This window comes from Melospiza georgiana, chromosome 20 (genome assembly GCF_028018845.1).
Source record: "Melospiza georgiana isolate bMelGeo1 chromosome 20, bMelGeo1.pri, whole genome shotgun sequence".
In the NCBI taxonomy this organism is placed as follows: domain Eukaryota; kingdom Metazoa; phylum Chordata; class Aves; order Passeriformes; family Passerellidae; genus Melospiza; species Melospiza georgiana.
Window position 1 is genome coordinate 6,696,134 of NC_080449.1, and position 16,764 is coordinate 6,712,897.

General features: G+C 39.8%; 1 protein-coding gene across 3 annotated transcripts in view; it reads right to left on the reverse strand.

Moving 5' to 3' along the window:
* Positions 1–16,764, reverse strand: part of CDK5RAP2 (CDK5 regulatory subunit associated protein 2) — a 70,866-nt gene that overhangs the window by 35,967 nt on the left and 18,135 nt on the right. For all 3 annotated transcript variants that reach the window (XM_058038160.1, XM_058038157.1, XM_058038159.1), the window contains exons 13-18: positions 16,393–16,563; positions 15,495–15,668; positions 10,435–10,532; positions 6,977–7,107; positions 5,286–5,401; positions 3,716–3,844 (exon numbers count right to left, since the gene is read on the reverse strand). In XM_058038160.1, coding sequence (XP_057894143.1) covers positions 3,716–3,844; positions 5,286–5,401; positions 6,977–7,107; positions 10,435–10,532; positions 15,495–15,668; positions 16,393–16,563 — 819 coding nt within the window. The remainder of the gene's footprint in view (positions 1–3,715; positions 3,845–5,285; positions 5,402–6,976; positions 7,108–10,434; positions 10,533–15,494; positions 15,669–16,392; positions 16,564–16,764) is intronic.

The window sequence follows — 16,764 nt, forward strand, 5'->3', positions numbered from 1 at the left end:
GTTTTATTTTCCAATTTCCAGAATTTATTTTTATTTGCTACACAATTTAGGCTCTTCTCCAGCATCCAAGAAATAGATGCTTTTAAAACTAAGCACATGTGGCTTGCTGTACACTAGAAAGATTTACTGTGCCACTGAAGGTTACAATCTGCTGTGTCTATGCCTGAATTTGCCCATTTGCAGCAAATGCTGCCAAATCATCTTTTAGTCCCTGTTCCCCACAGAACCCATCTCACAGCCTGAGCAAAGAGGAGGAGGAGGATTCAGCTTTTTGAGGAGCAGCACCCAAATCCCTGATATCAGCATCACTGAGAGCAGGAGCAGAACCCCTTTGGATGCTGTTGAGCACTTCCAGGGATCCAGAGGCTTCTCTGGGCACCCTCCCAGGGAAGAATTTCTTCCTAATATCCCAACTAAGCCTGCACTCCTTCATCTTAAGGCCATTCCCTGTGTCCTGTCCCTCCATACCTTGTCCCCAGTCCCTCTCCAGCTCTCCTGGAGCCCCTTCAGGCCCTGGAAGGGGCTCTGAGCTCTCCCTGGAGCTTCTCTTCTCCAGGGGAACACCCCCAGGTGTCCCAGCCTGGCTCCAGAGGGGCTCCAGCCCTTGGAGCATCTCTGTGGCACCTCTGAAAACTCTAATTATGCCCAATCCATGGGCAGGACACAGCCCTGGCACAGAGGATCCCAACCTGTGTGGGACAGAGTTAGTTCTGCTTCCTCAGAACACTGGGAATTAAATGGATGTATGTGGTTTGATTTTCAATTTTTAACTGAGTATGCACTGAATGTATGCATATATAAATACATATATATAGATTACAAAATATACATATATATATATATAATATATACATATACACATATCTACATATATATGTATCTGTATATAAAAATATACATATATATACTAAATTAATGAGAAAATCCCTTTCATCTCCCAACCCCTTGCAGTATAAGCAAGGCTCATGGTTTTAGGTATGAATTTTAAAAGGCACAAATTGGATGGTGCAGAGTATTAATATATTTGCCTTTAACATGTAGAATCTATATGGAAAACTGACTTCCAAGTCATGTTTGGGTTATCTTGGTATTTTCACTCAGACTTGGTTCTGTAGGACAACACAGAGTGAAGACAATTTGAAAGCTGGTGAAAGACACAGAGGGGTTTAGGGTATATAACAAATGCATGTATTACAAAATAATTTTTGTTGTAATTATGGGATGCCAAAAGTCCAATAATGTTAACTATTATTTTCAAAACCCTATTTAGGTCAAATCTTTCCTTTGCAGGTTCAGGATAAACCCTACATTTGTGTATAAAAAATTAACTTATTTGCACATGCAACTTATCCATGCAATTCAACTACATTTTATGGGTCAGCATTATTTAGTATCAGCTTTTCCCAGGCTAGTACTTGGTTTAATAAGTGAGGATTCATTAATGAAATTACTGCATAAGACCAACAGGTTGTAAATACACAGTGACAATAAATCACTGCACTATGGTCCTGTGTCTGAGAGGCTGACACATCCTGGACTCCAAGGAATATGACCTCATGTGCAACAAAATATTAAAAGAAAATAAGTGTCTTAAGGCCAGAAAGATAATTCTACCAAAAATAAGCTGCCTGTTTGCAAGTATTTCCGTGGAGACTGAAAACCAGGAGAATGTTTCTCCTAAATGAAGCACTGATGTGCTTGGTTTGCAAAGCTCCCCAGAGCCCTGAAGGCTGAAATCACTGAGGCTGCTCCTCTCTGAGAAGGCAGATGTTCAGAGGACAGCACAAAAACAACCTTTTCCTCTCCTCCTTCTCCCTCCCAGCACGAGCAGGAAGCCAAGGAGCAGAGGACAAGGGGCTGTCAGGAATGTGCACGTTCCTGATTTGTGCTCTGCCTTTGGGAAGGAAAAGCAGGATGGGAGCACTGTAAGAACCTGAGGAAGATCCCAGAACCAAATTCCTGTTATAACACAGATGTCAGTGTCACCTCAGCACTACCTGCCAACAAATTCTAGCTTAAAAAACACACACAAAAAAAAAGTAAGAGGTTTTTGAGAGTGGCTGTTAATATTCAAAACATACTGTTGTGACACCCATAACCCAATATCCCCTTATTGCCACACCTGATAGCTTTTGAACTAAAAACTTTTAACTACAGATCCTTTCATTTTTGAGCTCCATAGTACCACAATCATTCTGACACTGATTAAAATCCATATTTAACTTTCCTATTTCCTTTCCCAGAACGTTGAAGTTTATTTATATTTTAGAAGCCTCACTCTGTGTCATTTCACATCTGATTCTGCAGTTTCTTCAGTGAGCAGCCCTGGATGTATCTATCATGTCGAGGGGATCCTGTCACCATAATCCTGTACAGGACAGGAATTCCTTTGGAATTCACTGTGGCATCCACGGGGATGCAGAGCCCTCTGCAGGATAACGAGACAAACTGCTAAAAATGTTAATTATGGAAAGTGCAGGCACCTGGACAGGGATCATCCACCAGCTCTTCTCCCAAACCTCTCGTTGACACATAAATTCACTATTTCAATAAAACCATGGCACACCTAAAGGTCTGTTTCTAATTTTAAATATACTTTAATTAAAGACAGCATGACTGTGTCTTAAAACTGAAGAAGCAAAAATATTTTGTGACTGTCCCAGTATACCTGCAGCACATCCAGGAAAAGACAGGAGCTTTTTTCCTGAGTTCTGCAGAAAAAAAACATTAATTCCACAGTCCTAGTTCTTGAATCAGCCAGTCCTGCACAGAACTGATTCAAATTATTTCTAATCTTGCTCTTTTGAGTTTAATTCAGGAATTCAAGACACAAAGTACCAGCACTATCATCATTCCTTTTGTATTTTTTCCTTCCTCTTCAATACATTTTGCACAAGGATGGAGCTGAAAGCAAAAGCCACAAAGGAACATAAAGACAAACACTACTAGTGTTTGAATTACCAGTGTTTGAATTACCACATTTCAAGTAACACTTTCCAAGCTGGAAGGGTCACCCAGAACCTCCTGGACAACCTTCACCACTCACACACACATGTGGGGACCCAGCACCCAAAATGCTCCCAGTGCAAGGATTTTGCCCACAGCTGAGACCAGTCCCAGCTTTGGGGAAATGAATGAAACACCCATCAGGAATTATTTCCTGGCACCCCTCAGCAGCCCACTACAGTGCTGGCCCCTTCTTCAGGCACTTCTCTGTTTTTTATGAAGAACCAGCCATGTGTTTAAGTGAGCTGAAGTTCTATTCCTTGGGTTTTGTCTACACTGAACCCTCCTATTTTGAAGATGCATCAGAGATCTGAAGGAAACTCTTAAATAATTAGACACAACCTGAGAATGACTATGCAATAAAAACAGACTTTCAGGAATAACTAAAATGTTTTTTAAGATATTGCTTTCTTTGTAAAGTTAACTATTTCCCTCCCTTTCAATTGACAAAACAAACAGATCACAGACCCAATTAATATTTAAATGAGGATGTTGCTTCCCTAAAATCAACTTGACACATCACTGAACACTTGCATTGAGCTGCTTCTCTGTCATGCTAACATGTTAAAGTTGTTTACATCATTAATTTAAAAAGTTATTATAAGGAATTAGCAACCTCAGCCCCAAGGGCTTTACACTCCTGCACTGATGTAAACGACTCCAAAAGGCAGATTGGATGTGAGATCAGACTCTAAAACAGAAAACCTACCTCTCTGTGGTTTAGTATTTCCAGTGCTTCCTTTCCTTGAGAATCCTTTGTACAACACCCAGACTGTCTTGCCTTAAGCTCTTGATTAATTGACTGCAGCTCTTTGACCATCAGGAGCAGGTCAGCAACCTAAACAACCAAAGGAAGAACAAGCAGAACTGGTAACATCCAAACTAGAGGGAAAACAAATGATGGCAGATCAATCTCCAGCTAAATGCAAACTGCACTGGGTTTGTGTATCTGCTCTGTGTTCATCTCCCTCGGTATGGAAACATGAGGCTGTATTTGTGAATTAGTGTTCAAGGGACCTTCATTTGGATCACTGTAGTTCACAGTCTGTATCATTCTTATTAAGTTTAGGTAACAAATTTCAGGACTCAGTAGCAAGGACAAATCTGAGGGCACTCACACCAACAGCTGATCTGAGAAGAAACATTTAATACAAGAAAAAAACCAGCATTACTGGAAGGAAGCAGCATTCAGGAACAAGATGTTCTTCTTTCTCCAAGCCCCTTTAAAAGCCAATCTCATTCTGAGCAGTTTCACAGACACAGAATCTGACTGGGCAGTTGGGTTCAAAACTCTCATGGCCACAAAGCCATGAAGTGTATCAAGAAGTTTGGAGAAAAAAGTGAAATTTTTTATCAGACCAATTAATATACTTGGAAAACCAGGTCAGCTTTCAGTCACACCCTTGTTCCAGTAAGAAATTACCTATAAATGACTTTTGCTATTGAGTGTCCTTGAGCCTTCTGAAGGAACATGCTCAGAGATAAAAGTGGTGAAACCCCAGAATGGCACTGGGACTCAATCTGGGGTTTTTTTAGGGACACCTGTTCCAAGTAAGACAAACTTCCTTCCTTCAGACTACCCACCTCCAGAGCATGAGCACCTGCCTACAATTCAGCTGTCCCTGAGAAACAGAAAAACTTCACTTATGCTCACTCCCAACCAACTATATTCAAAATTATTTCTTGTCATGAACTGGTGCATGGATCAGATGTCACTGTGCAGGATCAGGAGAAAGAGAAGTTTCTGAACTCCAATACAGATTCATTGTTTGGGCTGCATATTTCATCTCTGAATTTCAGTTCTCCTTACACAGAATAGAGAATTCACCTCAGGGTTATTTTATAACATGCCCTATTTACCAAAAAATTTGCAAATCCTGGGGTGGAGTGTGCTATACAGAATATAGACACCACCACCTCCATGATTAATAAAAGTACTTGAAATACACACTGTGGGATGCTCAAGGCAAAACCTTTCTTTGGAGATGATGTAGATGAAGCTGAAACTTGTACTGAGTCAAAACCTTGAGCCCAGGTGTCCAAGATCACAAAACCCTGGCTGGAAATCACTCAGCCTTCAGCTGGTTCTGAAGCCCATGGGTGTAACAAAGTCTAAATAGTTCATAAAAGGTGGGTCACAAACCACAGAGATGGGAGCTTCAAATCCTTGCAGATCTACCCAACTGCATCTAAAAAAATGTTTCTGTGAGAGACACAGAAACTAGAAACAAAGCAGAATTAAGCCATTAGGAACAGTAAGTAATGAAAAAGATCAATACCTTTTTTTTAAGTTCTTCCAGAGACAGATGGTCTATCTGAAGGCTTAAATGGTCTTGTTCTCCTAAACAGATACTCATATAAGATGTTTGATCTCCACAGAAAGATAGAGTTTCATCTGCCAAAACAGCCAAGGACAGACATTATTTCAGAAATTCCATTTGCAGGAAAACACAGCATAGAATGCACAGGACATTTCCAATAAGAACCTTCCAGTAAGTCTGTGGGAGGCCACTCAGAATGTTTCATTCCCAAAATAAGCTTTCTGTTTAATTGAAAAAAATTTGTCCTCATATTTCTTTGTGCTTCTGTCACACAGACTTGCTGAATTTTCTGTGGCTATCAGCATGAGTTGTGAATGTTATTCTGAATTATAATTTACATATTTAGCACTACAATTAGAAATAATTTTTAGGAAGGATAAGTTAGGCATGAATAGTTATTCTATTTTAACTATAGTTTAACAAGGTCTCAAGGAAAAATGCCAGGTTAGACAAAGTTAATGAACTTATTTTGCTTTTGGGTCAAAAGAATGCAGTAATTGGATTGAAAATAGTTACTTATTCATTGCCTCTATAACTGCAGGAATTATTTATGTTTCAATAAACACCTGTTTATTTACAATATAAATGGCAGACAATTCTAGAAATAAATCTGATTAGATAGGGAGAAAGCATAACTAAATTAGGACAAAGAAGAGACATGCAAATCCTTCTCCCAGTTCTGACACTGATCCTGTGGCTGCTGCAAAGACCCAAAAAGTCACAAATCATTACTAATTTTCCAGCCTTTATTCCCACCAGCCTCACCCTCAGCAGAACAGCTCCTGAGAACCCTGGAGTATCCACAAGAACCTTTGGCCCAGCCTGGTTGTTGATTATCTCTGGGCTTTTGAGGTTGGAAACTCTGAAACAGCTGAAGTTTACCTTTTGTCACTTATCAGAGCTGTCAAGTGATGCTAAAATTGAAAATCTAAGTTGAAAGGGGAAGTGAACAGGCTTTACTGTTATTTATATATCCCCTATGGGATAAAACAGAAACATCTTGTACATATGCAGTAAACTATTTAATGATACCCACTTATATTATTCTTTTCTATATCTAAGAATATACTAAAAACACCTCCCAAGACATACAGCAAAAAAGCCAGAAGCTAAGCTATATTTAAAAGCTCTACTTTTTCTGAATTACTAAGTAACAAAACTTCTAGGTATTTTTTTTTTTTTCTTTCTCTGGAAATACTTCTGTTAGGAGGAGGTTACCAGTGCCTGAGCCACTCCTTGGGAAGTGATTACACCCCATGGTCAGAAAGTGATGCCATGGCCATCAGGTGATTCCAAAGCAGGAATCTCTGATTTTTGTGGAAAACAGTCAATTCTGTGGGTACAAAGCTGCAGGCAGCATGAAATGATCCCTGCAGTAGAACTGCCATGGAATTTCTAACATTTGCTGCATGGAAAGAGAGAAACTCTCCCTCTGTATGTGCCCTGATTGCTCCAAGGCATTCTGTTACAAATCCACCAAATCATCTGTATAGAAAGTCAAAAAGAAATCTTTTTGCACCTTTCAAAAAGAAATATTTTCACACCTTTTTTTACTCTCAAATATTTTATCTCCATGCCAGCAAACTGACTGTAATAAAACCACTTTTCCTTTGTGCTAGAGGACGGTTGGGCTGGGCACAGATACAAACCTTTGTGATTTTTCATGTCCTTAATCTGATCTTGTAAAATCTTCTGGAGATTCCTGTTACCTAAAACATCTTCCTCCAGTTGTTTTCTCAACATGAAAATGTTGTTCAGTTCCACTTGCAAGCTATTTATACTGGGGAAAAAAAGGGACAAATAAATCTCTGAGATTCAACTCAAAACATTTTGGTGTGCACTGTTTTTTCTCCACTCAGGCTTGCAGCCATTCCCCATTCCCCATGGCTGGGTTTCATCCCACACTTCCATCATTCTGATGCATAAGCACAAACAAATCCCTACATAGAAAGAGGAGATTAAATGTTTACATACACAGCATTTTCCTGCTCTTTTGGGCTCTGCTGCCTAAATCAGCTTCCCCATGACAGAGCTCTTCCACCAGCCTCTTTCTGAGCAGTTCTTTTTAAGGAAAATCTAAATTACTATCTTCTAAAAACTGTGCCAGAAAAATATCATTATCACATAATGCTGATGGCTTTGTGTATTCCATTATGTGGTGACCATGGAAACTTTGTTCCCTTGCCACAGAGCTCCACCAGATAATCTAATCCTGCACTTAGGAAAAATATCAAAAGCTTCTGTTCCATTGAAAATAGGACCCAGACATAACTAACTGTTTTATTTCTTCATTTATCCACAGTCTGTAAAAAGATCCCTTGAGTTCTAAATTGTCTCAATTGTCTCAGTTACCACAGTGAGGAATAAATGTTCAAACTTAGAATTTATAATTTTTGAGGTGAATTAATTTTTAAGCAACTTTGCTACTGAAGCTCTTCAGCATCAGCTGCCCCTTGCTACATCTTCCCACACCCTTCAACTACACCAACAAGGCAGTTCTGATCAATCTGTAAAAAAATTTAAATGCTGAATATAAACCAACCTGAAATTGCAATAAATTGAAATAAATTTGATTTAATAAAAAATAAATAAGAAGCTGTTACTGAATTCTTTGTATTATTTATTTTTGCATTTACCTCACTTAGTGTTTTAAGATAAATTAAGCTGCTGCAGAATTTCCAAGCCACTGCACTAAATGACAGAGAATTCAGGGATCTTTAAAAAAAATTTTCAATCCACCTGATGGGAGACTGTACAGGAGCACAGAGCACATCATACTTGCATGAGAATAACACAGTATTGCAGATGCACATTAATTAAAAGGCTGCAAGTATGAAAAGCCTCTCAGTCTGTCTCCTGACAAGTGTGCTGTTGTCAGGGCTTCCCGCACAAGAAACTATTGCTTTAAACAATTCTTCCTCATACAAGAGCTTCTTTGAAGTGAGAGCTCTCTTAAATGCTCAGCAAAAAAAGATTAAGAGTAAAACCAAACCAACACATGACTAGAAGCCAGGTAAGCACATTTTCTCCTTTCCATGAGTTAAAGGTTTTATAAGAACAAGCCCTGATTCCCCTCTTGGAGAGAGAAGGAATGTCTTGGTCCTGACATCCAGTAATTCATTTTGAAAAATAACCACCCAGGTTGCTTAAAATAAATACTGCCTAAAAGAAGATGTCAGCAAGAAAACAGATGTTTGCCCAAAATCCATGTCAGTGCTGATGGCAATTAAACCCAGCTTCCTCATCTGTGTATCTGCAGGGCTTGTTTACCCATTCCCCAGAAGTCTGGGATTCAAGCCTTGATGAATTTTCCAGCATGTTCCAACCCCTAAAACTGGGAGATGGAGGAAAAAGAGCAGCTCCAAGCCCTAGCTCACTGTGCATCCTCTGCTGTTGTGGCACAACAGGCACTGACTGCTCCATGCACTCTAAAATCACAAAACCACAGAATTCTCAGGTTGGAAGAGACCTTCAAGATCGAGTCCAACCTGTTCCCTGACACCTCAACTCAACCCTGGCACCCAGCGCCGCATCCAGGCTTTGTTAAACACACCCAGGGATGGGGACTCCAGCACCTCCCTGGGCAGCCACTCCAGAACTTTATCACCCTTTCTGTGAAAAACTTTTTCCTGATATCCAACCTGAATTTCCCTTGGTGCAGCTTGAGGCTGTGTGCTCTGGCTGTGTCAGTGCTGCTGGAGAAAGAGCCCAGCCCCAGCTGAGTACAACTACCCTTCAGGAAGGTGTAGAGATTGATAAGGTCACCCCTGAGTCTCCTTTTCTGCAGGCTGAGCACCCCCAGCTCCCTCAGGGGTTCCTCACAGGGTTTGTGTTCCCAGCCCCTCTCCAGCCTCGTTGCCCCCTCTGGATGCTCTCATCTCAACATCCTTCCCAAAATGAGGGCCCAGGACTGGACACAGCACTCAAAATCCCGCATCAGGGATCAGGAGTAATGATCCTGATCCTACAGAAGCTCATATCAAAATCCCAGTGATTACACCTGCAGTTCTGGGTTTGCTTATTTGAAAAGAATCCTAGAACAGCCAGATTCAGAGCTTTGCTGTCATTGCTGTACAGACTGTGGAGCCTCTCCCTGCCCACAGAGCAGGAGCCACTGCCAAGTCCCACTCTTCATATGAAATCAGAAATAATCTCCATCAGCTGACTGCTAAAATTATTTTTCATTATTTTTTCTAGTATCTAAAGCAGGTCCTGAGCTGTGGCCAAGCACAAGCTGGCATTGCTGCTAAGTGTTTAACTCACACACAGATCTCATCTAGTCTAGTGCCACTTCTCTTTATGGTTTCCAAACTACAGTGGTCTATAAAATAACTGCAAAATATAAATAAACATTCCCCCAAAGCTGGCAGGTATAAGCCATTGCTTTCAGGAGCTGGCTGTCAAATGTTTTAAATACTTCATTAAGAAATTTGCAATTATAGCAGTAAATTATTTATAAAACATTTCAATTTCATTTGTCTACAGACTAAGAATTTTCTTTATGATAACATTTCCTCCTCAACTGCCAAGCAATAACAGCATACAGAGTAGGCTGCAGATTTCTTTCTGAATTGTTGGGTTCTTTGATTTTAAAAGGTTAAAAACCACTTGGTCCTGCCACCCTTTTCAATGCTTTGCACTGAAAGTGTACTGTGCAAACTTCAATTACGCTGTTTTGTTTAACCTTCTCCCAAATCTTGCATATTTATATTCTCATGAAAATTCTCACAGTGTCACTTTTAAGATAAGCATTATCTGTATTTTCGGAGTAAAAAATGGCAAATTGTCCAGTGCCCAAAAGTTCACTGAAATTTGGTTTTACAACAGATGCAAAAACAAAAGACCTAAGTATGGAAAATCCAGCTGCTTACTTTGGTACATAAATGGAAACAGGGCTCATTTGAGATTCCAATCTAAAAAGAAACATTTTAAGTAATTTAGATAATAGAAACTCACTTACATAAATATTTCTCTTTAGAGACTACCACAGAGAGCTTATAAACAACTGGCCAGAACAAACTAATCTCCAGTAAAGCTGCACATTTTTTTACAACTTCTGACTTTTGCCCTTTGAGTTCAGATTATCCCCCAAAGCAGAAGCACTTACCTATCTGACTCCTTGAAGGTCTTCACTAGAGTAGAATAAATATTCTGTTCTTTCCTTAAAGCCAGGATCAGCCTCTCATATTCAGCTTCTTTATTTTCCTGAATGAAAAGAAGAACATCCTGTGTTTACAATGTGATTTTCATGTCTGTGCCCATGTGTGTGCTGGTGTCCTGAAGCACTTGTGGAAGCAGCTGAAACCCCAATTTTCTGAACAGGATCACCAACAGGGATCTGAGAACCACTCACTGTCCTTGAATCCAGCTGTTATTGAGGGAGGCAAAGAGTGCTCACTGGGCACCCACCATGAGTGGATCACACACCTCAGCAGTGCCCCAGCACTTCTCTCACAGCCTCAGAAGTTTCCCCCATCCCCAACAAAAGCATCCTCACTCCCAAGGTTCCCACAACGGGAACAACCTGGCTGGCAGCTAACCCAGAGGAGGGGAAGGGGAGCAAGCAAGCCAAAGCTCCAAGCACACATTTTAGAACAAGTCCTCTTTGGGTTCTGGATAAAACTGGCTTTTTTGGGGTGAGGAGATCCATCAAATTCTGTTCCAGCTCTGCACAAGAAGGATTATATTGAGCCCCAAATAAAGGATGAACATATCAGATACTCCATAAGTCAGTTTTCTGCACACTACAAGCTGCTGCTTCATTTGTGTGAAGAAAATGGTTTATCTGCAGTCTTACTCACAGAAAGGATAATATTATTATTATAAGAATAAACATAAACTCTTATGGTACATTCTCAGTAAGGATCCACTAATTTCCCCAGACTTTTTCACTCCAAAACAACCAGAGAGTCACTTTTTCAGCAGGAAGCAAAAAATGCATCTATTTAATGGAGTATTTTCTTGCACTTACTATGTAAAAGTATCTAAGATATCAGTCATTTCCAAAGAGAAAATAACTGGGATATTATAGCAAATTTAGATGTATTAATATCAGAGACAAATTCTGCCTCTTGTTAAAGAATTTTTGGTTCTCTCTATTTTCTATTTTGACTGAAAACTGAAAGGAGGAACAAAAAAGGTGCCACAGCTAAGGGAGAATTTCAGCTAAGGGAACTCTTAAGAGATACTAAATCATTAGTGAACAGATCATTAACAAGGAAGAAACCTACACCCAGGAGTTTTAAGCAGCTGTTATTATTCCAACTGCAATTCCTAAGGAGGAAATTGCAACCAAAAAAAATTCAGCTACAATAGAATCTCGTTAGTTGACACTAAAGATGCAAAGACTGCTAATTTGAACAATTCAGTGTTCTGCAAAGTAAACAGCACAAAAGCAAGGACAACCGGTGTTTACTTTTAATTATTTACACTCTTACTTCACAATATGCCAGCAAGCATGTTAAATAATGTTTTGCAAGTGTAATCAAGCTGTGCTCAGGTGACTCCAGTTAAGGGAACCTGCCTGACAGGTCCTGCTGCAGCTCCCACCACTGATGCTCCAGGGTCTCTGAAGGAGTGACCTTGCCTTGGGACAGGAGCTCCACGTTCAGCTGCCATCATCTTCCTTGAGAAAGTCCCATCATTAAAGTAATGAAAAAGCTTTCTGCACCACTACTGTGTACCAGTCTAATTATTTTAACTTTGCCTGATGCTTTTAGAAACCTTGATACACCAGGCTGCAAACAACATAAAAAGAGGCAGGAAATGTACCTTTCAAAGGCAGCCCATTTGTTCAATGATCTGTCCACCATGATGCACTGATGGAGTCAGGCAGCGATTCAAAAATTTAACAGTACCTAAAGGCTGCATCTAAGAGACATTTCCAGGTTCTAGTGCAATTTAGACATTAAATACTATTCTGTATCAAAGTGAAAAATCCTGAGCTTCACATCTAATTTATTATCTAGATGAGCAGAGGAAGAGCTCCCAGCAAAGCTGCTGACTGAGCACAGAGAAACACAAAAACAGATGGAGGTGGGTGATCCAGAGGCCAGTAATAAAATAATCTCATGAAAAAAAAAGTTTAAAAGTACATCTTGCAGCCTAAATTAAGGAGTCTTATCAACATGCTGGAATCTCAGCCTTTCAAGAACAGACATTAAGCAAGAAATACATGGGTTGTAATTTAAGTTGGAGAAGTTTGATCACAAACACTGACCAATGACGTAGAAAGCAACAGGAAAGAATTAATCTTTTTACTTAATTTAGTTGTTTCACAGTCTGTTAAAAGTTCTAGTGAACTCCTCCATATGTCTGATGCAAACCTTGCAATTATTACTGAAGACACTACAGAATTCTACCCTAATTAAAGCTCTTTCTGAAGCCCTGGCAGAGCACTGTCATTGTGCAGAGTTAGTGAGCACAAATGAGGGAAGGAATGGCTGCTGCATGAACAAATCAGAGCCACACACAAACCCTGTTCCTTTTAGGATTCACGTGTTGGGTTCTCCATTTGTACCAAAATCTCAGTAACCTCATGAAATACTCCTAACTCTTTCTGCCTAACAGGAGACACGAGCTGTTTCTTAATTCCAAATGTCACAGGCTATACACAAATTATTAAATTCTAAATTCAACTACCTGGGTAAAGGTTAGCAAAATCACGAGGATGTGTTCCTGATTTTTTCAGAATCTTTCATGCATATTAAGGATGAGGATTTGCAGCATGAACGTCCCTTTTTTTTTGTACATTATTACTGTCATTTCTAAATAACACGTAGGAGTGAATTATTTCAATCAACTCCCCGACGGTACACAAAACATAAGGCAGCTCTGTAACTTAAATAGACTGTAATGCTGTGGGAGTTAATGAAACATTAAACCTCTTGACACATGGTGTGAGGGAAAATGTGTTAGAGGAGATAGCTGCAAGACATCCAGGACCATATTGCAGTGAAGGATTTATATTCCCGTGAAAGGAGGCAATCTAATATGTTAAAGTCTATATTTAAGTCTGAAATACTATTCCTAAGCAGCAGTGGTGGAAAACATAACTTATTTTCATTAAAGGTTCCTTAGATTGTAAGCAATGAAAGTAAAAGGTTTATACCCCCCACAATAAATAACTTATTGGCAATGTCACATGAATATCTGGTTACCTCACTGAATGTTCCAACAACCCTCAGGATCATTTCAAAATCTCTGAAGGTTAAAGGATAAATGACTGAGAGAAGGATATTAGCTATACCTCCTCAATGATCCATCCATTCATCCATCACTAGAATTTGGTCATTTCTTCCAATTTCTAAATTCCTTGTCTGCAAAACACATTTAACTCAGACTTCAGAGATCCCCAAGTCAGAAGTTGTCAAACTCCCCTAATTATCAATGCCCTCACTCACTGTCTCTAGACCATGACAGTGGCTCAAAAATCCAAACTCCAAAACTAGAACCTGTAATTTATATTTCCTGGCCTGGCCAAGGCATCCTGCAAAGCTCTGGATGTTGGTTGCTTTAAAATTTATCAATACATTAAAATAAACTACAAAGATCTGCTGAAAGAAAGAAAAGTTCTGTATCTCTCCAATCAATTCCTTCAACTTTAAAAGCTCAGTGAGGCTGAAGAGCCTGGTTTCTGTCCCCTCTGGTGGGGAGGATCCAGCTGTGGGTTTGTTGAGAGTCAGTGCAGCACAGCAAACCCATCCAAGAGTGGCAGGCAGCCAATGAGAGCAGAGCTCTGGCTAATCTGTGTCCAAAAACTGCTGATTAACATGCCCAAGTGGGTCCTTGCAGGAGATAGGTGACACAGAGGTTGAGCTGAGAGGACAATGGGCTGTGATTAGCTATTGTTCAGTCACTGAGTGCACGGAGCAGAGAATGGGCTGTGATTAGAAGGTGGGTCTGGGTGATTTCCTGCACTGCTCCTGCCCTGGTTACCCACCTGAACAGAGGGAGGGCTACACAGGCAACTCACTGTTTGATTTCCATTAATTCCCTGTGATTTTCCACCCCAGGTCCCTTTGTGACAGAAGTGAGGTGCATGCACTGCAGTTTGTTGTGCACAAGTGGAATTTCTCCCCAGCCTTTCCCAGACCATTTTCTGTGTCTGCACATTCACATCACTGGCACAAACCTTCACTGCTGCCCAGGCAAACAGGGCTGCAGCTCCTTTTCTCTGAGCTGGTCACACCACCAGGACTCCACACGTTCTTGTCCCTCCCATGGTTAATTACAGTGCCCATCACATTCATCATCTCACCACCACACTGCTCAGAATGTGACCCAAACACTGCACTTATGTTTCCTTTGCCATTTGCTCCCTTTGTTCTGAGCTTCCTTGAGAAAGTCTTGTTAATGACTGACATATTATCAAAGAAATGAAAAAGCTTTCTCCACCATTACTGTGTACCAGTCTAATTATTTTAACCTTGCCTGATGCTTTTAGAAACCTTGACACATCAGGCTGCAAACAACACAAAAAGAGACAAGAAATGTACCTTCAAAAGCAGCTCATTTGTTCAATGATCTGTACACCATGATGCACTGATGGAGTCAGGCAGTGATTCAAAAATTTAACAGTACCTGACTTTTTTTTTTTTGCTAGAACAGAAGGTAAAGAGAGAAGGAAGTACTTCTAAAACTAAAATTTTGAATTTTGACCTCTCACTTCAGGTACAAATCTTTTCAATTCATGGCATCAAATACAGTAATGGGCACATATTGCTCATCCTTTTTAAATATATCTATTTTTCTGCACAAATTCTTCTTTGCTTTAAAGCAGTTTTCTTCTTGCCCTGGACATGTTTTCACTCCTACCTGTATTTATCCTCACATTCCATTTATCTCCTGTGGGCACCAGCTTTGTGCAATCTTTCCCCTTATCTATCCAAAGTACACAAACTCCTCTCTGCACCTCTCTCCAGAAATGCAGATATCCTCCCACTCAGTGAATTATGGCTGCCCTAACCACCAAAAAAACTCCACCTCTTTATGGCAGGCAAAACATCTGAAAGCAGGGAATTTAGTGATGCCATATAAATTCATCAGAGCACATAACATGGTGAATTACAACATATATCAGTCCACAGCTTTGAAGCCAAAGTCAAAATTCTCTTCAATTTGAAGTTCAGGTACTTACCTGCAAATGATCAGTTATGCAAAACTCACCTCCAGCTCTCTGACTATCTTGATAATTGACTGTTGAGTCTGTGCAGCACATTTCTCCTTCACTAAACCCTCATTTTTCAGTTCAAGTTCTTCATTAGCTCTTAAAAGGTTCTTGCACTTATTCTGGAGCTCCTGCAGCTCTGCATCCTTTTCTTTAACTGATCCATCAAGTCTCTAACAAAAGAAAACAAGTAGTTTTACAAAATTTAGTCTAATTTGAAACTGCAAAACACAAAACCTAACAAAGTTCTGAAGAATATCCAAGGATGACCTGGAACATGTTATTTACACACCTTGCAAAAACAGCTCAATTTAAGATATCAGAAGTGAAATAAAATGATACAAAGAAGCTTTCCCCACCTATGCAACCTTTTCAGTATTAAAAAATGAAGTCAAGGCATGCACCTTTGTCTCCAGGTACAGAGCAACCTCATCTCCTCTCTGCATTGCTGAATACCATCTCTAATTTTTACTCTGTGAAAACTGAGCAGGGTCCTGTTGCCATTCAGGCAGGAAAATTCCCATACAGGACACTTGGGGCTCCCAGAAAAGGAGATAAAATATTTCAGCATCTATTCATCAATTTCCACTTTGTGCACAATAAACTGAAAATCATGAGCACTTCAGAGCTTTTACAACAGTGACAATCCTACATAAGTATTAGTAAAGCTTTCTTCCCCCTCTGTCCACACGCTTCACAAAACCCTAACAAGAAATCCTGGGGAATGTCACACACTCTGTAATTACAGGCCTGTTCTGCAAATACAGTATTATGAGAAGTGAAGGATTATCTTCAAAATCAACAATAACTCCAACTACAAACTTGATTTTGTAATAATTCCCCACACAAAATCAAATGATAACTTTCCATTTTTCATTTCAGAGTAAGTCTACCTACCTCAAGCAGCAGATCCTTGTGATTGACACTGTCTGTCAGCTGCCTTATAACAAGTTCTTGGCTCTGCAGTTTCTGATTGCTTTCACTCAAAAGAATATTGTAATGGTGTTCAACTGCTTTTTCTTTCTCAGTCATTTCACCATGTAATTTCTCTAGTTGATTTCTAAGGTCCTACAAAAAAAAATAAAACTGAATATGCAGCAAATCAGCTTTAAAGAAAGTTTAAGACTAACAACCCACACTGTCACTGAAGAATGTACTGAAGCCACTTTCTCTTGGCATAAATGAATACAATTAAAGAAAGAACAACTTTCAAATGAGATGTCAGTATTTTCTTCCATAAATCTAGGTTGTTGTTTAAATGCTTTTCAT